The sequence below is a fragment of the Pristis pectinata genome, chromosome 4 (genome assembly GCF_009764475.1).
Source record: "Pristis pectinata isolate sPriPec2 chromosome 4, sPriPec2.1.pri, whole genome shotgun sequence".
Lineage (NCBI taxonomy): Eukaryota > Metazoa > Chordata > Chondrichthyes > Rhinopristiformes > Pristidae > Pristis > Pristis pectinata.
The window spans coordinates 60,068,671-60,095,315 of NC_067408.1; the positions used below are offsets into that span (position 1 = coordinate 60,068,671).

At 43.5% G+C, this 26,645-nt stretch overlaps 1 protein-coding gene across 1 annotated transcript in view; it reads right to left on the bottom strand.

Annotated features, from left to right (window-relative positions):
- The window catches only part of ppef1 (protein phosphatase, EF-hand calcium binding domain 1), a 65,068-nt gene that overhangs the window by 21,774 nt on the left and 16,649 nt on the right, over positions 1–26,645 (bottom strand). The window contains exons 4-12 of the mRNA XM_052014438.1: positions 26,300–26,442; positions 24,599–24,713; positions 22,946–22,992; positions 19,705–19,871; positions 16,699–16,735; positions 11,003–11,152; positions 9,652–10,044; positions 1,611–1,796; positions 1,036–1,178 (exon numbers count right to left, since the gene is read on the bottom strand). Of these exons, the coding sequence (XP_051870398.1) occupies positions 1,036–1,178; positions 1,611–1,796; positions 9,652–10,044; positions 11,003–11,152; positions 16,699–16,735; positions 19,705–19,871; positions 22,946–22,992; positions 24,599–24,713; positions 26,300–26,442 (1,381 nt within the window). The remainder of the gene's footprint in view (positions 1–1,035; positions 1,179–1,610; positions 1,797–9,651; positions 10,045–11,002; positions 11,153–16,698; positions 16,736–19,704; positions 19,872–22,945; positions 22,993–24,598; positions 24,714–26,299; positions 26,443–26,645) is intronic.

Below are 26,645 nucleotides of genomic sequence, written 5' to 3' on the forward strand. Positions count from 1 at the left end.
TTATGAGAGGCATAGATAGGGTAGACAGTAAGAGATTTCCTAGGGTAGAAATCTCAAGTACTAGAGGGCATAGCTTTAAGGTGAGAGGGAGAAAAGTTTAAAGGCGTGGAATGGGCTGCCAGCAACAGTGGTGGAGGCAGATGCGATAGGATCTTTTAAGAGGCTGTTGGATAGGTACATGGAGCTGAGAAAAATAGAGGGCTATGGGTAAGCCTAGCAATTTCTAGGGTAGGGACATGTTCGGCACAGCTTTGTGGGCTGAAGGGCCTGAATTATGCTGTAGTTTTTCTACGTTTCTATGACCAGGGCAAGTTTTTTTCACACAGACAGTGGTAGGTGCCTGGAATATACTGCCAAGGGTAATGATGGAAACAGATACGATAGTGGTGTTCAAGAGGCTGTTAGGTAGGCATCTTTATATGCAGGGAATGGAGGGATATGGATCATGTGCAGGCAGAAAGGATTAGTTTAATCTGGCATCATGATCAGCACGGACATCATGGGCTGAAGGGCCTGTTCCTGTGCTGTACTGTTCTGTGTTCTACGTTCTATGTAAGAACATCTCTCCTAACATGTGAGCACCAAAACTGTGCGCACTAGTCCAGGTGCTACCAACTGTGCCACAACTGGCATTATAAAGGCAGTTTTGCTAGTCTGTGTTGTATATTGATCCATGTCACTTGCTGCCTGTTCTGTACGCTGCAAGTAATCATTAGGCTCACAGGCACAGACCCCTTTTGTTGAAATGCCGTCCTTTGACATTGGAAGGATGCATACATCTCTTGGACAGCACATGCATCTAATCTTAAAAAAATGGCCCTATCGAGACTCTCCATTTCAGATCAATGACATTTTTTCAGTTCTGATGAAGGGTCTCCAACCTGAAACACCAATTCTGTTTCTTCCTTCACTGACGCTGCCTGACCTGATGAGTGTTCCTAACTTTCCCCGTTTTTATTTCGATCTTCAAGTTTGCTCTTAAATATCTTAATCCATGGACAGTGGAGCAAACTGCTGAAAAAGTCTTACACTCACCTTTCTTTAAGAGTCAGCTTCCTTGTAGATTTACTAACTCGATATTTGACAAAGTGAGGAATCAAATCAGGACCAAGTTTGACATAAGCTCCCTGATTGCTGCCCTCTTCATAGTAATTAGAGGCAGAAAATATGGTGATAACCTGCATGAAAAATAATTTCAATTAGCTCCAGGCAACTCAAGTCCAAACACAAACCAATGTAGTTACACTGACAACATAAGAGCCTGCAGATGCTGGGAATCTGGAGCAACACACTAAGTGCTGGAGGAACTCAGTGGGTCAGGCAGCATCTATGGAGGGAAATGGATAGTCAACGTTTTGGGTTGAAATCCTTCATATGGATTGAAGGGTGGAGGGGAGGGGTAGAGCAAGTGCTGGCAAGTGATAGGTGGATCCAGGTGAGGAGGGGTCCTAGGCAGATGAGGGAGGGGGGAAAGTGGGAATGATGTCAGAAGCTGGGAGGTGATAGATGGATGCTTTCCATCTATTCCAGCCGACTCTTCCACCGATTGCTTCAAATAAATAAGGATAACTTGGCAAGCCATAGGAAGAATTTGAACATTTCTACTTCACCTTTCCATTGTGGCACACTTCATAGCCATCCTGTTTGCACTCATGTGATCTTATGATTAGCTTTAAATTGTACTTTTTGAGCATCCTGTCTGTGACATCTTCACCGAAGTAACAGCCTCCCCCACGGACAGTGTTGGGGGTGCAGCCAGCTTGATTTCTAGGGTCACTCCAAAGAATATCTGCAAGCTGGGAAGAAATGAACATTCAATTCAAGGATCCCAAGATCACAGATTCCAAAAAGCTGCAAATATCCTTCTCCATAGCCTCTGTAGTTATAAGCAGCCACTAATAATTGATAGTGGCAATGTTGATAGTTTCATCCAAAGTTCGGAACTAAAAAGATTTTAATGAATTTACCTCATTGATAAACATAAACAGTAACTTAAAGACAAATTAAAAAAACGTTCTCTCTCTCTGTCTTTCTCTGTTCTGGATTTACTTGCTTTTCTCCCATTCTATATTTTGCCATCCCTCTTGCTTCTTGATTTACTGTCAATATTTTTATTTAGCATCTATTATAACATACAACTTCATTGCTACCTCTTTGCATGTTTAACCTTCATATGTTTTTGCATTTCTTTGCATACTTTTTGGTATTTTTAACCTCCATACTTTTCCTCGATTGCACAATATTCTGTTTCAAGTCATTTTTATTTCATCCAGCCTCTGTGCTGTAGTGAAATTAAATGGTTCTCTGGCATCACATTAGGTTGCTATTGGATGAGTTACCTGATCATGTTATCCTACAACTTTATCCTTCAACTTTGTCCAAGTATCTGACTTCAGCTGAACCTCAAACTTAAAGATTTTGAAGGATGTTGCTGCTCAAATTTCATTGGCATATTCCTGATTCCTGACCTTTCCCAAGTTCCCTCCAGAAACCTCTCCAACACTTCAGTACTCTTTCCTTTTTTAAGATTCTCATTAAAACCTAACTCTTTGCGTAAGCTTTGGGTAGTTTGCTCTGATAACCCCTTCAGTGACCTAGTGCCAATTTTTGTTTGATATCTTGGGACAGCTTGCTATGTTAATGAAGTAACAAATATCCTTCTTTATTCATTCAGGAACCTGACAAGTCTTAGTTTTATAAAGAACAAATTTCACTGAAACCAGCTTCTGAAAACACAGAACTACTTAAATTTTAAATGTTACTGTAAACTCAGCAATAGACAATAGACATCAGTATGTCAATTACTTTTATTAATTGGAATTAAAATCATTATTTGGGAAATTCAACATAAGAATGAAAAATATTATTTCTCCACCTGTGAACACGAGCTGAAATCTGAAATGCCAAACGTTTGTAAACAAGCCCCATTTTACAGTCACAGAGTTATAGAGTTATACAGCATGGAAAAAGGCCTTTCAGCCCAACTTGTCCATGCTGACTATCCAAGCTAGTCCTATTTGCCTGCATTTGGCCCATACCCCTCCAAACCTTTCCTATCCGTGCACCTGTCCAAATGTCTTTTAAACATTGTAACTGTACCCACCTCAACCACTTCCTCTGGCAGCATGTTCCATATTCCCACCACCTTCTGTGTGAAAAAGTTGCCTTTCAGGTGCCCTTTAAACCTTTCCCCTCTCACCTTAAATTTAAGCCCTCTAGTTTTAGACTCCTTATCATGGGTAAAAAGACTGTTACTATCCACCTTATCCATGTCCCTCATGATTTTAAATACCCTATAAAGTCATCCCTCGGCCTCCTACACTCCAGGGAAAAGAGTCCCAGCCTATCCAGTCTCTCCTTATAACTCAAGCCCTCCAGTCCTGGTAACATCTTGAACCTTTTAGAGTGATAAAGTCATAAAGCACTATAGCATAGACACAGGCCCTTTGGCCCTGATTTTCTGTCCAGTCCCATCTACCTCTCATAGACCACAGCCCTCCATACCTCTCTCATTCATGTACCTATCCAAACTTCTCCTAAATGTTACAATTGAATCCGCATCTACCACTTCTGCTGGCAGCTCGTTCCACACTTGCACCACCCTCTGAGTGAAGTAGTTCCCCCTCAGATTCTCCTTAAATATTTCACCTTTCACCCTAAACCTATGTCCTCTAGTTCTAGTCTCACCCAACCTGAGGGGAAAAAGCCTGTATGCATTCAATCTATCTATACCCCTCATAATTTTGTATACTTCTATAAGATCTCCCCTCATTCTCCTGCACTCCAGGGAATAAAGTCCTAACCTATTCAACCTATCCCTGTAACTCAAGTCCCTGCAAAATCCATGTAAATTTTCTCTGCACTCTTTCAAGCTTATAGAGATCTTTCCTGTAGGTAGGTGACCGGAACTGCACACAATACTCTAAATTCAGCCTCACCAATGCCTTATACAACTTCAACATAACATCCCAACTCCTGTACTCAGTACCCTGATTTATGAAGGCCAGTGTGCCAAAAACTCTCTTTACAACCCTATCTACCTGCGATGCCACCATCAAGGAATTATGGAGCTGTAAGGGTTTATAAGGGTTGTAAAAGTTTTAAGTGGTAGTGTGGGGCTGGACTGCAAAGGCACGGCGCGGGCAATTTAAAAAGTGGGGACAGAAAAAAAAGAAAAAAAACTTCAGAGGCTTCATGGGCTTCGCTTCGGAGGACTTCAGAGCAGATAAGTTTTTCTTTTTTTATCTTTTTATTAGGGTTTTAAGTATAAGGCTTAGTTTTTAATAGGGTTGTAATTTATTGGGGTTAGTGTTTTTATAGGGTACTTTTATAAGGGTTGTAAAAGTTTTTAAGTGGTAGAGTGGGGGCTGGACTGCACAGGCGCGGTGCGGGCAGTTTTAAGTGCAGTGAGGTCCTGAAAAGAGACTATGGAGAATTAGGAAGGAAGTTGAGAAGCAGGACCTCAAAGGTAGTAATTTCCGGATTACTGCCTGTGCCTAAGCGACAGTGAGTATAGGAACAGAATGAGGAGGAGGTTAAATGCGTGGTTGAGGATTGGAGTAAGGAGCAGGGATTCAGTTTTCAGGATCATTGGGGCCTCTTTTGGGGCAGGTATGACCTGTTCAAAGACGACAGGTTGCACTTGAATCCCAGGGGGACCAACATATTGGCAGGGAGATTTGCTAAGGCTACTGGGGGAGAGTTTAAGCTAGAATTGTTGGGGGGGTGGGATCCGTAATGGAGAGACTGGGGAAGAGGTGTTTGGCTCTCAAATAGAGGAGGCTAGGAGTAAGTACCATAGGCAGGTGATAGAGAAGGGAAGTGTTCAGACAGGCTTGAGATGTGTCTATTTAACGCAAGGAGTGTTGTGAACAAGGCAGATGAGCTTAGAGCTTGGATAGATACTTGGAGCTATGATGTGGTGGCCATTAGGAGACTTGGATGGCTCCAGGGCTGGAATGGTTGATTCAAGTGCCTGGGTTTTAGATGTTTCAGGAAGGACAGGGAGGGAGGCAAGAGAGGTGGGGAGTGGCACTGTTGATCAGAGATAGTGTCACGGCTGCGGAAAAGGTGGACGTTGTGGAGGGATTGTCTACGGAGTCTCTGTGGGTAGAGGTTAGGAACAGGAAGGGTTGATATCTGTGCTGGGTGTTTTTTATAGGCCACCCAATAGTGACAGTGTTACTGAGGAGCAGATAGGGAAGCAGATCCTATAAAGGTGTGAGAATAACAGAGTTGTTGTGCTGGGGGATTTTAATTTCCCAAACATCAATTGGCATCTCCAGACAGTGAGGGGTTTAGATGGGGTGGAGTTTGTTAGGTGTGTTCAGGAAGGGTTCTTGACACAGTATGTAGATAGGCCTACAAAAGGAGAGGCTGTGCTTGATTTGATATGGGAAATGAACCTGGTCAGGTGTCGGATCTCTCAGTGGGTGAACATTTTGGTGATAGTGAATCATAATTCTATCTCCTTTACGTTAGCACTGGAGAGGGATAGAAACAGACAGGCTAGAAGGTGTTTACTTGGAGTAAAGGGAAATTATGAGGCTCTCAGGCAGGAAATTGGAAGATTAAATTGGGAACAGATGTTCTCTAGGAAAAGTACGGAAGATATGTGGCAAATTATTCAGGGATATTTGTGTGAAGCTCTGCATAGACATGTTCCGATGAGACAGGGGAGTCATGACGGGATACAGGAACCGTGGTGTACGAAGGCTATAATAAATCTAGTCACAAGGAAAAGAAAAGCATACAAAAGGTACAGAGAACTAGGTAATGTTAGAGATCTGGAGGAGTACACGGCTAAAAGGAAGGAACTTAAGAAAGAGATTAGGAGAGCCAGAAGGGGACACGAGAAGGCCTTGGTGGGCAGGATTAAGGAAAACCCCAAGGTGTTCTGCAAGTATGTGAAGAGTAAGAGGATAAGATGCGAAAGGATAGGGCCTATCAAATGCAGCAGTGGGAAAGTGTGTATGGATCCGGAAGAAATAGCGGAGGTACTTAATGAATACTTTACGTCAGTATTCACCACGGAAAAAGATCTGGGGGATTGTAGTGGGGACTTGCAGCAGCCTGAAAAGCTTGCGCATGTAGATATTAGAAAAGAGGTGGTGCTGGATCTTTTAGAAAGCATCAAGTTAGATAAGTCACCAGGACTGGATGAGATGTACCCCAGGCTGCTGTGGGAGGCGAAGGAGGAGATTGTGGAGCCTCTGACGATGATCTTTGCGTCGTCAATGGAGACAGGAGAGGTTCCAGAAGATTGTAGGGTTGCGGTTGTTATTCCCTTATTCAAGAAGGGGAGTAGGGATAGCCCAGGAAATTATAGACCGGTGAGCCTTACCTCAGTGGTTGGTAAGCTGATGGAGAAGATCCTGAGAGGCAGGATTTATGAACATTTGGAGAGGTATAATATGATTAGGAATAGTCAGCATGGCTTTGTCAAGGGCAGGTCCTGTCTTACGAGCCTGATTGAATTTTTTGAGGATGTGACTAAGCACATCGATGAAGGGAGAGTAGTAGATGTAGTGTATATGGATTTCAGCAAGGCATTTGATAAGGTACCCCACGTGAGGCTTATGGAGAAGGTGAGGAGACATGGGATCCAAGGGGACATTGCAGTGTGGATCCAGAACTGGCTGGCCCACAGAAGGCAAAGAGTGGTTGTTGAAGGGTCGTATTCTGAGTGGAGGTCAGTGACCAGTGGTGTACCTCAGGGATCTGTACTGGGACCCTTACTCTTTGTGATTTTTATAAACGACCTGGATGAGGAAGTGGAGGGATAGGTTAGTAAGTTTGCTGATGACAGAAAGGTTGGAGGTGTTGTGGATAGTGTGGAGGGCCGTCAGAGGTTACAGTGGGACATAGATAGGATGCAGAGTTGGGCTGAGAAGTGGCAGATGCAGTTCAACCCAGATAAGTGTGAAGTGGTTCATTTTGGTAGGTCAAATATGATGGCAGAATATAGTCTTAATGGTAGGACTCTTGGCAGTGTGGAGGATCAGAGGGATCTTGGGGTCTGAGTCCATAGGACGCTCAAAGTGGCTGCGCAGGTTGACACTGTGGTTAAGAAGGCATATGGTGTATTGTCCTTCATCAATCGGGGAATTGAATTTCGGAGCCGAGACGTCCTGTTGCAGCTGTATAGGTCCCTGGTCAGACCCCACTTGGAGTACTGTGCTCAGTTCTGGTCGCCTCACTACAGGAAAGATGTGGAAGCCATAGAGAGGGTGCAGAGGAGATTTACAAGGATGTTGCCTGGAATGTGGAGCATGCCTTATGAAAGCAGGTTGAGGGAACTTGGCCTTTTTCTCCTTGGAGAGACGGAGGATGAGGGGGGACCTGATAGAGGTGTATAAGATGATGGGAGATATTGATAGGGTAGATAGTCAGAGGCTTTTCCCCAGGGCTGAATTGGTGGCCACAAGAGGACATAGGTTTAAGGTGCTGGGGAGTAGATATAGAGGAGATGTCAGGGGTAAGTTTTTTACTCAGAGAGTGGTGAGTGCATGGAATGGGCTGCCGGAAATGGTGGTGGAGGCGGGTACGATAGGGTCTTTCAAGAGACTGTTAGATAGGTACATGGAGCTGAGTAAAATAGAGGGCTATGGGTAAGCCTAGTAATTTCTAGGGTAGGGACATGTTTGGCACAGCTTTGTGGGCCGAAGGGCCTGAATTGTGCTGTAGTTTTTCTATGTTTCTATGTTTCTATTCCCAGGTCCCTTTGTTCCACCGCACAGCTCAGAGCCCAACCATTCACTGTGTAAGTCTTACGCTGGTTTGTCCTCCCAAAGTGAAACATCTCACACTTGTCTGCATTAAGTTTCATCTGCCATTTTTCAGCCCATTTTCCTAGCTGGTCAAGATCATACTGCAAGCTTTGATACCCTTCCTCGCTGTCCACTACGCCTCCAATCTTGGTGTCATCTGCAAATTTGCTGATCCAGTTTACCACATTATTATCTAAATCGTTAATATAAATGATAAACAACAATGGACCCAGCACCAATCCCTGCGGCACACCACTAGTCACAGGCCTCCAGTCAGAGAAACAACCATCTACTACCACTCCCTGGCTTCTTCCGCTAAGCCAACGTTGAATCCAGTTGACTAGTTCACCCTGAATGCCAAGCGACTTAACCTTCTGGAGCAGCCTCCCATGCAGGACTTTCAACTCACTCTTTCCAACTGAATGACATCTTTCCTATAGCTGGGCAACCAGAACCGAGCACAATGCTCCAAGTGTGGTCCCACCAATGATTTGTATAGTTGCAACATGATGTCCAATTTTGAAAGTCAGATTGTCATATATATCTGCATATTTATTGGAAATTCGTAACTCCTGTGAATGAAAATTACTAATGATGAACCCACATCCAGTGACTTGTTTACAGGTAGACTACAGCATGTCTTGCAGTTATTTTCCACTCTTTCTGCTGAGCAACAGCCCAAGAATATCCAGGGTATACTACCAGTCTTTATCTATAATCCCAGGCAAGAAATCAAATCTAATTACTCAAATAATCCTAGGCTTCATCATAAAATTAATGCATTGGAAGCAGTTTAGACAAGGTTAGCTAGCCTAATTCTAGTAATGGATGGGTTGTTGTATGAAGAAAAGTTGGATAAGCTAGGCTTGTACCCATTGGTGTTTAGAAGATTTAGAGGAGACTTAACTGAAACATACAAGATCTTGAGAAGTCTTGACAGATTGTATGTGGACAAGATGTTTTCCCTTGTGGAGAATCTAGAATTAGTTGTCACCGTATAAGTAAGCAGTCACCTGTTTAAATCGAGGTGAGGTGAACTTGTTTCTCTCAGAGGGTCGTGTGTCTTTGGAACTCTCCTCCTCAAAGGGAAGTGGAGGCAGAATCTGAATATTCTTAAGGCAGAGGTTGGTAGATTCTTGATAAGTAAGAGGGTAGACAGTTACTGGGGGTGGACAGGAATGTGGAGTCGGTGTAACAGTCAGATCAGCCACGACTTTATTAAATGGTAGAGCATGTTTGAAGGGCTGAGTAGCCGACTCCTGCTCCTGATTCATATATTTGTATGTTCATATGCAGTTGTGAAGCCAGAGGATCTTGATCTTGTGCTGTGGGGTGTAGATAAGCTGGATGGTCACAGTCTTTTTCCCAGGGTAGAGGAGTCTAAAACTAGAGGGTAGAGGTTTAAGGTGAGAGGGGAAAGAGTTAAAGGGGATCTGAGGGACAACTTTTTCACACAGAGAGTGTTGAGTATTTGGAACGAGCTGCCAGAGGAAGTGGTAGAGGCAGGTACAATGACAATGTTTAAAAGACATTTGGACAGGTACATGGATAGGAAATGTTTAGAGAGATATGGGCCAAACAGAAGCAAATGGGACTAGCTCAGGAAGGTACCTTGGTCAGCATGGATGAGTTGGGCCAAAGGACCTGTTTTCATGTTGTTTAACTGTATGACTCTATGATTCTAACCCCAGAAAAGGTATAAAAGAGAGAACTTGGTGGGGTGATGGGGAAGGGGAGCTTGTTTGTGAACGGAGATCTTTAACATCAATTGGAGGGCTTGATGGCGGTGAAATGGAGAAGGCAAACACAGACGTTGACTGATTGGGCTAAAGGGCCTGTTGCTGTAACTATAAATATGATGGTATGTTGTACCCCTATTCACCTGCTTCCACTCCAGCTCTTCTCTTAGTGGAACTTTAGGAAATTCCATTTCACAGTTCAGGTAGGACATGTGTACAATTTGGGTGGCATTGTATGCATTGTTCTGAGTCATCTCATGCTTGATACCATCCAGCATCTGATCTTGTTGGTGCTTTGAATTGCTTGGGGACATGATGCCTTCACTCAAGTGATGCTGATCACCATGATGTTTAGTATAAGTTGACATCGAGGAAGATGAGGAAGATGGTGATGATCCAAGCCTTTGGTAGCCTTGGTTGTTGAACAGCAGTTCACGATCTAGCACCTTTGAAGGATTTTGGTCCGAACAGAGTTCCCTCTGGAATGCTTCTTCACACTTTTCTGGACTTCTCTGCACCCTGAGTAGAGATTTAAACTAAAAGGAATGCACCAATCTTAATGCCGACACAGGCTGTTGATCATTTAACAACACGTCATCAGGAAAAAATATAGTGTATAAGATTTGATCTCAAGCTTTTGCCAGGAGATATCTCAAGCCATTTTCCATGACAATTGAACCTAATGATTCTGCTGTTTGATGGCTATGCTAAGAATCACCTTCAACTTACTTATTGAAGAACAAGAGGATCACGAAGCAAATCTACAAAAGTGTCAGCTCTGCGTGTAGTTTAGTACCAAGGAACATATGATGAAGCTTAACAACAGAGATGGGTGATGAAGGCATGCAGTTGATGGGTATAAGGTCTTTCAAAGGATATCTGTCACATAATACATTTGGTAACAGGTACCATTTTCAAGGACCTGCACACAATCCTTTCTGGATAACAAGCTAAGCTGAAAAGACTTAATAAAGCACACAGCTTTTTGTTAGAACCAGAGAGTACAAACGCAATGAAAATTTCAGACAAGTCATCATTGATTATATCAGAATAAACCTTTAGCCACAATCAAAATGCAGGAATATATTTCTGGTACAATTGGTCTTGAAACAATATAGAGGATTATTAGCAAATCCCTTGGAAAAAAGAAAGGAATGTCCTATGGGAATCGCTGGAATAGCCCAATTCCACTGTTGTGTATTCTGCCAGGAGATAAGTGTTCTGTGGGCATCAGCTCTGAGGTGGCTCCATTAGAGTTAATGAGGCTCTAGTGTACATTAAGCAGGTAGATTGGAGAGGGAGGGACCCATGATGGCATTAAATTTATCTGTATATTCTAAGGCAAAATACATGCTTGTTACTAGATTAATGTAAAGCAGAAAACGATTATGTCTCCTGGACCTTCCTTCCAATCTTACGTGCCTTGCCTGAAACATGCAGGACAATGACCTTGCTTTAAGAAGTGGTGCTTGTGAAATATCATTTCCCCCTTACCCTTTGTCTTTCTATTGAAGCCAGGAAATCCAGGTCAGTTGTGTCTGAGATCCCACCATGAACCACCAGTACCTTAGAGTCGATGATTGTTGCTAACGGCAGCCATTTGAACACATCATGGACAAGCTGAAGTATCCTTTTCCCTTGTGTCTAAACAGTGGATTGATAACAAGCTTAAAGCATCATGCTATATTCTCAGGAGTCATCAACCACAAACATTCTGAAGCTGAGATTTCTCCAGGGCAATGAGGAAAGTTGCAATGCACCAAATTCTAGACCCAGGGTTTGTGCGTTCAGTACTTATTAGCCTGTGAGGGCAGGATGGTCAGATGCAGCCATTCCCTGTCCTCTCAAGCACCCTTTGACATCAGGATCCAAATAAAAGAAGAGGAGGTGTGGGAGCAGGGAATAGCTTAGCTCCTGCATGCTACATACAATGAACTTATCGAACAGAGGAGAAAATGGCAGATAGACAGCACAGTATTCCCTAAGGAAACAAATGGAAAATGATAGCTTCTGGGTGGTCAAGCTCCCTAAGGAGCTCCTTACTGTGCATCTTAATCCTGCTCTGTCCTTTACCCTATTTCCTCTGATCTCTTCTCCCCTGCCTCCATCGCTTACTCCTTGAGTTAATGGTTTACCTGCTGCTGCCCATCTCCTCGGACACACCTGGGTCTGTCTCCCTCAACTGATCTTTTCTCAAAATTGGTCTCCAAATTCATGGACATTTCTTGAGAAAAAAAATATCAGCCATGATTGAATGGTGGAGCAGACTCAATGGGCCGAATGGCCTAATTCTGCTCCTATATCTTATGGTCTTACTGTAACCAGACTCTGGTATTTTTAGTATGAAAACAGAAAGCCTTGGAAGTACTCAGCAGGCCAGGCTGCATCAGAGAAGAGAGAAAAGCAGTTAATGATTCAGGTTACTGACCTTTCATCAGAACTGGGAAAAAGTTTGAAATCAAATTACCTTTTAAGTTGGAGACACAACAGATGGCAGATGCTGGAATCTGGAGCAACAAACAAGTTGCTGGAGGAACTCAGTGGGTCAGGCAGCATCTGTTGAAGGAAATGGACAGTCGACGTTTCGGGTCGAGACCTTTCATCTGGACTAAAAGACAGAGGGGAGATAGCCAGTATAAAAAGAGGTGGAGGGAAGAGGTGGAGCAAGAGCTGGCAAGTATTAGGTGGATCCAGGTGAGGAGGGGTGATAGGTGGATGGAGGAGGGGAGAGTGGAGATAGTGACAGAGGCTGGGAGGTGATAGGTGGAGGAGAGTGAGGAGGCAGAGGTGGGAGGTGAGGTGGAGGCAGAGAACTGTGAGTAGTGGAGAGAACAAGGAAAGTGCCTGTAATGGGTGGGGATCAGAAGAGACGGAATGATACAACTGGTGATGTTGCCAGCTGAGAGAAAGTAATTAAGGATTGATTACATTGGGTCTGTCTGCAGGAGATGTTAATAGAATGAGAAAAAAGGACAAAAAGCAATGCTGGAATTGTGAGAGATAAAACACAGCAGTTGCTGGAAACCTGAAATAAAGGAGAATACTGGAAATACTCAGCAGGTCATGCAGCATCTGTGGAGAGAGTTTCAAACTGATGATCTTTCGTCAGAGCTGGCTGGTTCTAACACACACAAGAAGGCTGGTTATCTGAAATTGGTGAATTCAACATTGAGGCCTGAGGGTTTTAAGGACCCAATTCGGAAAAGGGGGTGCTGTTCCTTGAACTTACAGAAGAATATAAGAACATAAGAAATAGGAGCAGGAGTAGACCATGTGGCCATCGAGCCTGCTCTGCCATTCAATAAGATCATGGCTGATCTGGCCGTGAACTCAGATCCACCTATCTGCCTTTTCCCCACAACCCTTAATTCCCCTACTATGCAAAAATCTATCAAACTGTGTCTTAAATATATTTAATGAGGTAGCCTCTACTGCTTTCCTGGGCAGAGAATTCCACAGATTCACATGTCTCTGGGAAAAGCAGTTTCTCCTCATCTCCATCCTAAATCTATTCCCCTGAATTTAGAGTCTTAGTCCTAGTCTCACCTACCAGTGGAAACAACCATGCTGTCTCTACTGTATCTTATCTATCCCTTTCATAATTTTATATGTTTCTATAAGATCCCCTCTCATTCTTCTGAATTCCAGCAAGTATAGTCCCAGGTGACTCAATGTCTCCTCATAGGCTAACCCCCTCATCTCCAGAATCAACCCGGTGAACCTCCTCCGCACCACCTTCAAAGCCAGTATATCTTTCCTCAAGTAAGGAGACCAGATCTGCATTCAGTACTCCTGGTGCAGTCTCACCAGTACCCTGTACAGTTGCAGCATAACCTCCCTGCTCTTAAACTCAATCCCTCTAGCAATGAAGGCCAATATTCCATTTGCCTTCTTGATAACCTGTTGCACCTGCAAACCAACCTTTTGCGATTCACGTGTAAGCACTCCCAAGTCCCTCTGCACAACAGCATGCACCATTTAAATAATAACATGATCTTCTGTTTTTCCTTCCAAAGTGGATGACCTCGCATTTACCAGCATTGTACTCCATCTGCCAGACCCTTGTCCCCTCATTTAACCTATCTATATCTCTCTGCAGACTCTCTGCATCCTCTGCACAATTTGCTTTTCCACTCAATTTAGTGTCATCAGCAAACTTAGATACGCTACACTTGGTCCCCTGTTCCAAATTGTTAATGTATATTGTGAACAATTGCAGGCCAAGCAGCGACTTACATTGGGTTTTGTTTGAACAGTAGGAAAGGCCAAAGACAGGGGCTGAAATGGAGAATTGAAATGACAGGCAACCGGTAGCTCTGGGTCACCCTGGTGCACTGAATGGTGGAGGTCTGTGCAGTGGTCACTTGCTGGGTATTTGCAGCATTATCTTTCACTTCAGATCGCCACTAACTGCTGTCCTTTGTGCCGTAGTTCTCAATCTGTTCTTTTCTTTTCTGCCCTCTATCATTTGCTTCTGCTTATACCTCCTCCAGACAAGGCAGTTGTGATTACGGAGACACAGAAGACACTTGACTGCACCTTCGCCCTCTCCTCCCCCACCACACTCCATCTGCCTTTTGTCTTTGCCTGCCTCCATCTATCACCCACCTGCCTCCTAACTGCCCCTCCTCCCCCCTCCTCTACCTAGCTCCATCTGCCCATCATACTTCACCCCTCCTCGGTCCACTAATCACCCACCTTATACCGGCCATCTCCCCTCTCCACTCTCAGTCCTGATGCAGGGTCTCGACCCGAAATATCCACAATTACTTTCCCCCCACAGATGCTGCTCGACCCGCTGAGTTCCTCCAGCAGATTGTGTGTTGTTCCAGATGTGATTAACAAGCCTTCACTGCCCCCTTTCAACCAGGGCAAACTTCTCTTGTGTCCTTCAATCTCTCTCCCTCAGTCTCCACCACATATTCCCTCTGATCTCTCCATCCCTCACCCTTCTCTGCAACTTAAAACACATTTGATTTCTAACTTTTCTCAGTTTCTGATTTTATTTCAGATTTCCAGCACCTGCAATTTCTTGCTTTTCAATTATTTTTAATCACATTTAAAGAAACAGATACTCTAGTTCTCATTACCCCCTTGCTGCTTCTTCACTGCTCCCTCGTTGCCCTCTCACTGCTCCGTGCTGTAACTGTGGACACTCTATGAAATGATATTGAGCCTGTTCTGTTCTCAGGATCTTCTGCTATACAGTGGGGCTTATTGTGCCCTCCCCATCTAAGAAGTCCTGTCAACAACATGCCCCATCCACAATGTTGGTCCGAGCCCCAACTTTACTGTCATCTCCACCTTGTCAGCCAACAGCAGCCCGTGCGGGAATGTTGCCTACATGTTGTTCCATGCAGGCATGGACTGCTTCATTATCTAAACTGAGAACGCACTGAACGTTAGCACCTGCTAAACCACTGCTGGTTTACAGCCCATCTCTTCTCCCTGAAGACTGAGGAATGCAGATGATTGGATACGGTAGACAACTGGTTGGCACGTCTGGCTGGAGCACATAAAGCAATACCAGGCCCTACTCACACCTGCCAGCCACTCATTCCAGAATCATTCTGGACCTTTTCTGTTCTATGGCATTTTCTTCTTAAACCTCTTTTACCCTCTCCTTCAACAATTGCATGAAATCCATGGTCTTCGTTGCACAAGGTTTAAGACCATCTGGTTAGTGGTACCTCCTCAATGTTAACTTGCTCACCAATGCTTGGCTTGGCTTTCATCACATCACTTGACTCCTGACTTTATTACAGCTTTAATCCAAATCCAGTAAAAAGAGCTGAATTCCAGATGTATGAGTGTATTGGGCCAATCAAGGAACCACGGTAAAATGGGCATCAAGTAGAAGACCCTCCACAATTCACAGAAAAGAAGATGGTTGTGGTTGCTGGAGGTCAGTCATCCCAGTCCCAGGACATCACTTCAGGAGTTCCTCAGGGCAGTGCCCTGGGCCCAACCATCATCAATGCTTCATCAATGACCTTCCTTCCATCATAAGGTCAGAACTAGAAATGAGGCAGTCCACAACAACACATAGGAAAAGCTAAATAACAACCTGGGCTAATAATATTTATGCCACCCAGGTGCCAGTCAATGACCATCTCTGTATTGTTTGAACTGCTGGTCTGTGAACTACTATTGTAAAGCTGGTGAGGACATCATTAAATAAACTCTGTGAGAACAAGGAGCTTCAGAAATTGTGTTAGTTCTTGACTGAAGACTAACAACAATAACTATGTGTTTACCTCACATGCACACATGACTGACTTATATACAAATATATCACAGTATCCAGCAAGAGAGAGTCTAACCACTTACATTTGACATTTAGTGGCATTACCATTGCCGAGAGTCCGCCATCCTGGAGGTCACAAGATATAAGACCATCTTGTTAGCGATACTTCCCTAACATTAATCTGCTCACCAATGCTTCATTTGCTTTCATCACACCACTCGACTCCTGTTTTTGTTACAGCCTCATCCAAATGCTTCGCCCCAACATGTCTGCGCCAAACACGGTGCCAAATTAAACTAAATCTCTTCCGCTGGTATATGTTCCATATCGCTCCATTCCTTGCATATTTATGTGTCTGTCTAACAGCCTCTTAAACACCACTATCATATTTGCCTCCACCACCACCCCGGCACCTACATTCCAGGCACCCAACATTCTCTGTATAAAAAACTTGCCCCGCACATCTCTTTTAAACTTTCCCCCTCTCACCTTAAATACATGTCCTCTAGTACTTGACATTTCTTCCCTGGGAAAAAGATACTGGCTGTCTACCCTATCTATGCCTCTCATAATCTTATAAACTTCTATCAGGTCACAGCTCAGCCTCCAACACTCCAGAGAAAACAACCCAAGTTTTTCCAAACTCTCCTTATAATTCATACCCTCTAACCTAGGCAGCATTCTGGTTAACCTCTTTTGTATGCTTTCCAAAGTCTCTGCATCCTTCCAGTAATGGGGTGACCAGAACTGCACACAATACTCATTGCCCAACCTGTGACTAAGATGTTTCCTACAGCCCATGTCTCTCAGATTGTTATGGGAGTTACTTTGGTTTGTTGCTGAGCTTGCTGTGAGTGCAGCACAATATGCCGTTAATCCAGGCAGTGTATGTTCATTATTAGAAGTAAGTAAGGAAAGAATTAATAAAAAGAAAAATCCTTACCTTGTACTTTCTCAAAACTTCTTTTTTAAAACCATATCTGAAACATTTAAAATAAATATGCAATGTACACAGTTAGCCGGGGGGGGGGGGGGGGGCGGGGTTGGTGAGGGGAAATTCAGCAGATAATGGGAAGCATTCATTGTGGTTATCATCAGAGTGGCTGATATATTGTGGCAAAAAATTTACTGTTCAAATTCCCTCAAATGAATTCACAAACCCCAAGGCTTAATACAAAATTATCTGTTGAATTATTCTTCCTAAAAATGTAACAGAATATTAAAGACAATTAATTTCTAGGGGTGAAATGAGATTTTTTTCTCCCACAGACAGGATTGATCTCGAATATTTCACCTGAAAGGGCTTCACTGTGAAGCAGATTCAACAGTAGCTTTCAAATCGAAGTGAGAAAGTAAACGGAAGAAACAGTGGATGGGGCCAATTGAGCGGGTCTTTTGAGCATGATGGTTTAATGATCTCAGCTCCAATCATCTGCACTTGGTGGACCCTCACTCTGGTTCTCTGTTCTGTGCATGGAGTTAAACTGCAGCCAGTTCCCAATTCAATGTCATTGGTGTACAACATGCACATATATAAAAGTAACCCCACAGCTTGGGCAGGTATTCTTATTGCTGCAAAAATACAAACTACTGGAGGAACTCAGCATGTCAGGCAGCATCTGTAGAGGCAGGGAGATGGTTGATGTTTCAGGTCAAGACCCTGGAGATAACTGGTATAAAGAGGTAAGGGGGAGGCGTGGAACCAGGTGAGGAGGGGGACAATAGGCAGATGGAGCCAGCTGGGAGAGGGGACGGTTAGAGTTGGAAGACGGTGGCTGGTGGGTGATAGGTTAAGACAGATAAGGAATAAAAGGGGCAGATGGAGCAAGGTTGAGGGGAGGGGAGGGTGAAGACAGAGGATGGAAGGTGATAAATGGAGAAAGAGGCTGTAGATGCTGGAATCTGATAAATAAAGAAATCAGATGGGGGGGATGGGCGGATGGGGGGCAGCTGGAACCGATGACGGAGAGGATAGAAGACCCAGTGTGCAGATGGAACTAGATGGAGGAGGGGAACGAAATGGTAATAGTGGGGGGTGGGGGGGCTAGGGGGAGGGTGAGAGAATCTGGGTGGATCAGAAGGAGAGAGAAAAGAACATAGGGTGTGCACGTTATCTTGTCACTGGCTGTACAAGCAGGTCCTGAATGGGTTTTGACTGGCTTGATTCTGCCAGTGCAAAGGGTTAAAATCACAGCCAAGGACATTACAAGTCTCAGTGCTCTTCCCTAGTATGTCACTTTTTGTTGAATAAGCAACAATGATTAACTCAGTGAAGGCCAAATCACAGAACTGATATTGATTTATTATTGTCACATGTACTGAGATACAGTGAAAAGTCATTGTTTGCGTGCCATCCAGACAGATCACCCCACACATAAGTACATTGAGGTAGTAAAAAGGAAAACAGAATGCAGAATATAGTGTTGCAGTTAAAGAGAAAGTGCAATGCAGGCAGACAAGTAAAGTGCAAGGACCATGACAAGGCAGATTGGGAGATCAAGAGTTCATCATAATCACAGAGATCATTAGGGGCATCATGCCCATGCTGGTTCTTTGAAAGTTAATCAATCCTGTGAAGCTCCCCTCCTGAAACTCATCCAATTCCATTTTGAAAACTACTTTTAGATCTGCCCCTGCCATCTTGTCAGGCAGTGTATTCATCTTCCCAAAGACTGCCAACAAAAAATATTTTCAATGAGCATGAAAAGAACTAGAAAGCATTTGTGCTTCTATTATAAAAACCAAACATGCCAGAAATACTCAGCAGGTCAGGCAGCACCTGTGGGAAGAGAAGCAGAGTTAATGTTTCAGGACAAAGGGTCTTTGAGCTGAAACATTAACTCTGTTTCTCTTCCCACAGATGCGGCTTGACCTGCTGAGTGTTTTCAGCATTTTCTGTTTTTATTTTACATCTCCAGCATCTGTATTTTCTTTGATGTGTGCATCTATAATGTTTTCTTACAGCAAGACATACAGTATATACCTTTCTGTATTTCCAGAGGGTAGCTACCTGTTTACTCAGTGGGATTATAGTTAGGAGGGGAGTCAATAGTGCAGTTTTAATTTCCCAGTGCAGTGTTCACAACTTTTGACTGAAACCCCCGATTGTTCACACTCAGTAAAATATCACCTCTAACCCCCGTTAGCACCTGATGATGTCACAGACTGGGTTTGAGGCTGTCTCATGGTTAACCTGTAGCCTCATGCCCTGGAAGCAGCTGGTGTACCCAGCACAGTAAATCTCAGATAATCCAGGATTTTGGTGATGCTAGACTGGCAGGTTTTTCAGAATAATTGACATTCCTCCTATTAATACCCAAACACAATTTTATTTCACTTCTTTACATGTAACCCAATCGTATAATAAATTTTCCAGTGAACCTGGTGAGTTTAAAGGGAGTGGAAAATGCACCAGCTCTCCATATCCTGGCTCCGGCCCACACCCGTTCCTGACCCCTGGCATTCCCTACCCAAACCCCAGCTCCAGCTGCACACCTGGCCACAATCCAGACCCTAGTCCCATCCTTGTCTCTGGGCTTACACCCTGCTTTCACCCAGAACTCCCAACTCATATAAGTAACCAGATGCCAGATCATCAGAAGTTCCGAACAATCGGATGCTGGATTATTTATGAACTTCGGCTGAATTTTCTAACTAAATTACTTCACTATTATTAAAGCCTCACAGACCAGTTGTAACCTTCCCATTTACTTCACCCCAATGGGTTGAGCAACCCAGGTGGTAAGCAACCCCCCCTACCCCCACCCCGACCCATCCCCCAGGGTCAGAGGCCCCTCTGATAGCACAGAAAAACATTTCCCTTTAATAAGCATATCTCAACAGAAACTTGTTATTGCAAATCTCTCAGTGTTACTTCACACACAAAGGCTTCCGAACTCTGTCAAGTCCAGCAATGTCAGAGAAAATGATTGAAAGGCTTTATATTCACCTTATATTCATAACATAATCCTCGTGATTTCCTCTGTTTAAATGGACATCATTTGGAAAGATTAGGAGAAATGCAAACAGGATAATTATAACCTCCATGGAATTTTCCCCTCTGTCAACAAAGTCCCCATTAAACACGTAAGGTTTCTCTGGCATAGGAAGGCCATTCTGTGAAACCAAATGTACACGGTTAAAGGGAAAACAGAGTAGAATTAAATGATACTGCATCGGCTACATTGTAAAGTAAATGAGAAAGAACATTTCACTTAAGTACCTTCCGTGTACTAAGCATGTCCTAAAGCACCATAATCAATGCATTCTGCCACAAAGTGTGGCAGTCAATTTTAATAAAGACCAACTAATCTATAATGATGATACTGGATGAGCAATCAGACCTGACTGTTACTTCAGGTAACCTACTCCCCCTCTGTTCCTTTTCTTTCTCCTCCTGATCTACTCAGTTCCTCCGACACCCACCCCAGCCCCCACCACCCTGTTTCTTTCCCCTCCTCCACCCACTCCATCTGCCTATCACCCACACACCTCCCACTGGGTTCCCTCCCCACTGTTCCCATCTGCCCTCCCCACCTCCCTTAGTTGAGTCCATGCTCCTATCAGATTCCATCATCCTCAGCCCCTTGTCACCTCCACCTCCCAGCCTCTGTCACTATTCCCACTCTCCCCTCCTCCATCTGCCTGTCACCTCTCCTCTCCTAGATCCACCAATCACATGCTGGGTTTTAGAGTCATTGAGTCATACAGCACAGAAACAGGCCCTTCAGCCCAACTGGTCCATGCTGACCAAGATGCCCATCAAAGCTAGTCCCATCTGCCGGTGTTTGGCCTGTATCCCTCTAAACCTTTCCAATCCATGTACCTGTCTAAATGTCTTTTAAATGTTGTTAATTCCCTGCTTCAACAACTTCCTCCGGCAGCTCATTCCATATACAGACCGTGCTCTGGGTGAAAAAGTTGCCGCTCAGATTCCTATTAAATCTCTCCTTTCTCACCTTAAACCGATGCCCTCAAGTTCTTGATTCCCCAACACCGGGAAAAGACTGAGAGCATTCACCCTATCGATGCCCCTCATGATTTTATACACCTCTCATTCTCCTATGCTGCAAGGAATAAAGTCCTAGCCTGCTCAACTTCTCTCTATAACTCGAGTCCTGACAACATCCTCATAAATCTTTTTCTGCCCCTCATAAATTTTTCTCTTGCTCCATCCCTTCCCTCCATCTTTTTATACTGGCTATCTCCCCTCCTCTTTCAGTCCAGCCTTGACCCAAAATGTCGACTGTCCATTTCCCTCCACAGACGCTGAGGTCTTCCAGCAGATTGCTTGTTGTTCCAGATTCCAGCAGCTGCAGTCTCTTGTGTTTCCAATTCTCCTATCAGCCCATTGGACAGCACTGTGGCATTTTGTTAACCCACAAGAATACTCAGCCCAGCTCTCTTGTGTGATGTTGAGACAACACCTCTGACAAGGCGACAAATGCTCAGCAGTACACTGAGCAAAGAAAGAGAAGTGCATGAGCCACAACACTACAACATTGTGCTCACCATTGGCACAGCTCTTAAACCTTTTATCCAGTTAGTGTGTAATTTATTGGTGACCACAAGGACATATATACTTGGCATTAGATTAACACATGACTCTTTCAGTGCATCCAGAAGAAACTTCCATTACCTGCTGGCTGCAGAATAAGATTCAGCCTTCAATTCCTAATTAATGATATATTTCACAAAATTGGCTTTGGAGAGCTACAAACTGGTCCTAATATCATTTCAGCGGTTTTTTTCTCTACAGAGGAGATCTGAATCAGGAAATGAAAATACTCAATGTAAGAAATGCCCATGTCAGGTACCATACTCCTGTCGGTTCCTACACTACTCCCACTGTAGTTGTAACAAGAAAAAGGCTTATCCCTCTTGGGGCCAAGGCGGTTGGCTGGGGTCTGTATCACTCAAAGACACCAACATTACTGACACGCAAGACTGAAATGGGTAAAAATTTAGTGATGCCCCATGAGCCCAATGATAGGTGGGAACTGCACCAAGCAGCCAATATTCTAACTGTTGTACAGATCACGGAATCTAAGACAAATTGCTCCTGCTGTAACCTTGCTGGAGGACATCCTTGTTGAGATAGTGGTGTAGTTAGGGAAAAGAGAGAGAGTTACTGTCCATTTGGCCAGATCACTTCACTCTTGGGTTGCTTGGTGCTGGCAGAAGGTAATAAAACATAGGAAGCATCACATCTGCCACATTTGAATAAGTACATGGATAGGAAAGGTTAAAAGACACTTGGACAGGTTCAAGGATAGGAAAGGTTGAGAGAGATACAGGCCAAATGCAGGCAAGTGCGACTAGCTTAGGTGGACATCTTGGTCAGCATAGATGAGATGGGCCAAAGAACCTGTTTCTATGCTGTTATACTCCATGACTCCATGGCTCTACCAGGATTAAAATACTGTTCCAATATTGATAAAAAAAAAGATGTTCTTCAGTGACGATATAGAACATAGAACATAGAAAACCTACAACACAATTCAGGCCCTTCGGCCCACAAAGCTGTGCTGAACATGTCCCTACCTTAGAAATTACTAGGCTTACCCATAGCCTCTATTTTTCTCAGCTCCATGTATCTATCCAAAAGTCTCTTAAAAGACCCTATCATATCCACCTCCACCACCGTTGCCGGCAGCCCATTCCATGCACTCACCACTCTGAGTAAAAAAACTTACCCCTGACATCTCCTCTGTACCTACTCCCCAGCACCTTAAACCTGTGTCCTCTTGTGACAACCATTTCAGCCCTGGGGAAAAGCCTCTTGTCTACCCTATTAATGCCTCTCATCACCTTATAAACTCTATCAGGTCCCCCCTCATCCTCCGTCACTCCAAGGAGAAAAGGCCGAATTCCCTCAACCTGCTTTCATAAGGCATGCTCTGCATTCCAGGCAGCATCCTTGTAAATCTCCTCTGCACCCTCTCTATGTCTTCCACATCCTTCCTGTAGTGAGGCGACCAGAACTGAGCACAGTACTCCAAGTGGGGTCTGACCAGGGTCCTATATAGCTGCAACATTTACCTCTATCTTGTCGCTGAAGTGTTATAGAACTATAATGTAACTGAAACATTAATATTAACTAATAAAATCTCTAGCACATTTTCATTAGACTGAGATGCACAACTAAACTTGTAAAAAAGTCATATCCAAGAATGTACTGCCTTTCTTACCTTGTAGAATATTAGCAACAGGTCATCCAGCTTCCCATGTAAATCTCCTGAAAGACATCAGAAAACATTAATATTCTACAAGCTAATATATCAAGCTGAGTGCTGAAGTTATTTAAGGTGTTCTACCTTCACCACAAACTCAAAATGAATTGTAAAATTGTGATCAGTTGTACAACAGTACTCAAGTAACTTTACATGGATTCTGGAGATTGTCCCCGTGAAGTTTGAAAGGTATAGATTATAAATCTGCTGTTGAATAAGGGAGGGAGGAGAGAGCAGAAAATTGTAGGCCAGTTTACTGACAACAGCAAGCAGAAATTGCTCAAATCTACTACTGTGTAACAGCAGAATTCTATCAAGGCAAATTATGATTCCCAAATCTATAAAAGTTATTGAGGATGTAACGAGCTGGGTATCATAGACTTGTGGATATAGTACATTTGTATTTTCAGAACACAATCCTTGAAAAACCATTTTAACAGCCTGTTGTAGAAAATTAGGATTTATAGGGTTTGGGATAATAAATTAGATGGATGGAAAGCTGTTAAATGGACAGAGAGCAGAGTAGGGATACATTTTTGGGATTGCTGGCTGTAAATTGTGGAATGCCACAAGGATCAACATTTACACATGTGATAAGGTTTATGTGCAAGAAACTGCCAACTGTGGAAAGTGTGAAATTCATCACTTTGGTGGGAAGAATGGAGAAGTGGCATATTTTCTTGAAAAGTTGAGAGACTGGTAATGCCCACATTCAGAGGGATTTGCTGTCTTTGTACCTGTCAAGGTCCAGGTGCAGCAAGCAATTGGGAGGACATCTGACAGAAAGGGGATTGAAAAATACGGACTTTGTACTCCATGCTGTGTTTTCAATCTGCATTTTTCTTTTCACAGAAACAGGACTGTGAGGCATATGTAACTGTACTGGCAATGTAAACACAGTAGGATGGCCTATGCCCATGTTGGAATGTCTATGCAGTTCTATGTAACAGATCTGGTGTTGTTGGTTTGTTTAAAGGGGTGCATCCACTATAATCTAACAGTTCCCCACACACCTAGATGTGGATAGGACGTCAGGAACAGCAGGAAAGCAGGAGAGTGCAAATTCTTCTGCCTACAAGGTCTCCCTTAAACCATTCCATCTTGTTAATTATCACAACAATTTGATGATTAGCAGAGGCCCAGAATTCCAAGTCACAGCATGCTATCATTTATAGATTGACACTTCCTGGAAAGAAATGTTGAGGAATGAGACAGGATTTACAGAATAGAGTTTTTACTCAGTATATTCCAAATAATTATGTATCTTTGATGGGTTTCCAATAAGCCATCACAGGAACCTACATATTTCCTTAAGACTTTTCTAAAGACTCTTCTGTTCTGGTGCCACTAGAGATACCTTAATGCTCTCTCCTTTGTTATTTCTTAAATAACTTAACAAACCAGCTTGGCTGTCAAAGTAGCTAATAACGTTTCACCACTGTTCTTTGAACCGACTTTGATTTACTCAAAATAAGGCTAGTTTACCTATTATCAGAGGGCCTTACATTACACTTCACTCTCACAGATACATGGTCAGGTGGAAGACCCAGCATAAAACAGGATGGAATCATCTTTGCACTAACAATGACGAACAGAAATAAAATGTCCTACCACAAACTGTTATATCCTTGGAGTAACGGGTTGAAAGATGTGTAATGTTTGGCATTTGTTTCACAATTTTCTTGGTTTCTTGCAGGAGCTGTAGCACATACCAACTGTGAAGCTGCTGTAACAGCAAATCATGTCAAGGTTACCATCAAGAAATGCAGAACTAAGCAACTAGACAAAGTGTGGTGTTGTACTAGTTAACACAGCAGTTTAGTATCCAGAGACCCACAGTAACAACAACAGAATACCATGGAAGTTAGAGAATTTGAATTCAGTTTTTAAAAATGGATATAAAAATGTAAAGCATAATTGTCAGTAACCCAATAGATACAGGAATGTTCTTTTAGAAAGGAGACCTTCTATCCTTAATTCAAACACCTCAGGCATCCCAGTAAAGCTCCTCTCATTAATATCTGGGGATGTTAATGAGAGGGGCTTTACTGGGATGCCTGAGGTGTGTGAATTAAGAAGGCCTGTCCCAAAGAGATGTTAGAAAGCCTGTCCCAAAGAGGTGAGCAGCAGAAGTCACACACTCTCAAAATCTCAAAATCATATTTCTAACCAACATCCCAGACTTGAGAGAGTGTGGCATACGATGGGGAGAGAGTGAACCTTGGTAGTCCTTAACGTTGACTGGACCCCATGAAGCATTGTGGCAATAGGTCAATTATGGACAAGGAAACCTCCACCTGCCTACCACTTACTGTCCTCCCTCCACTTTTCACCCTTCAGTTGAGGGAGAATGCTGCATGCAAATTGGCTTTATAAGGTCGAGAACACTGCAGCCAATATACGAGAGAAACAAAGGACTGCAAATGCTGGAATCTAGATGAAAAACACTATGATGTTGGAGGAACTCAGCAGGCCAGGCAGCATCCATGAAAGAAAGCAGGCGGTCAACGTTTTGGGTCAGGACCCTTCTTCAGGACTGAAGATAGGAAAAGGGGAAGCCCAATATATAGGAGGGAAAAGCAGAGCAGTGATAGGGGGACAAAAGAGGGGAGGTGGGGTGGACACAAGGTGGTGCGGACACAAGGTGGTGCTAGGTAGATGCAGGTAACAGATAGTGGACGGCATGCTTTTCTCCAATGGATGCTGCCTGGCCTTCTGAGTCCTCCAGCATCATAGTGTTTTTCACACTGCAGCCAATTTGCATGCAGCATCTACTTTGCTGTAATCTGCTTTTGGCATATTCTAACAAAAGTGTAAAATGCAGTATACAACTGCAAATCTTTATATTTTTAAATGTTACCTGTTGTTCTCTGTAGGGGACTAATGTGGTGGCTGCCCCTTTAACTAAGTCTCACGCAGACACCCTAACATTAAGATCAGCTATTCTGTTCATTCTCCCTCATGTAGCTGCACTTCAGTGTTATACCAGCAATGTCAAGCATGCGTCGCATGTCAATTGATGTCACTGCTGCAGGACCAGCAGTGCATGTGCATAAATCTGCCGTGCACAGGGATCAGTGATGTGGATTCACACTGTGCATGCATGTATGTGTCAGTCATATTCAGGGACCAACTCTACATTGTCATTCAATTGCATAGCACATCAAACATATGAGATGTGCAGTGGAATTTCCTGGCCAGTCTTTGCTCAGCGATTCACCACAATGTCGCACACCACAAATATGTGCAATTGATGTTCATGGGGTCAGTGACTCTTACCCTGAATCTTTGTATAAATGTACATTGACTCACTTTCCGTTGCTTGAATGCTTTAAGCAATACAGTGGCATCAAAAGCTGTAAGAGGAAAAGAAAGTCGTGGTCCTGAGTAGTAACTGGGAACTTTGGCATTTAAATCTCCCAGCACTTGGTCAGACTCTGTACTGTTACACAATTCTCCTGATGGATTCAATAACTGGGAAAGCAATCCTGGAATAGGAGAGAAAAGTGTGATTTATCAACAGCAGATATAGATCAATAACTCAGCATATGTGGTCAATAAAATGGTTGCATTTATCCTCACCTTAGCATACTGTTCATGAAATGATTTGTCCCTTGCACTGACTGTTACTGAACTGCATGCATCAGCCGCAGAAACA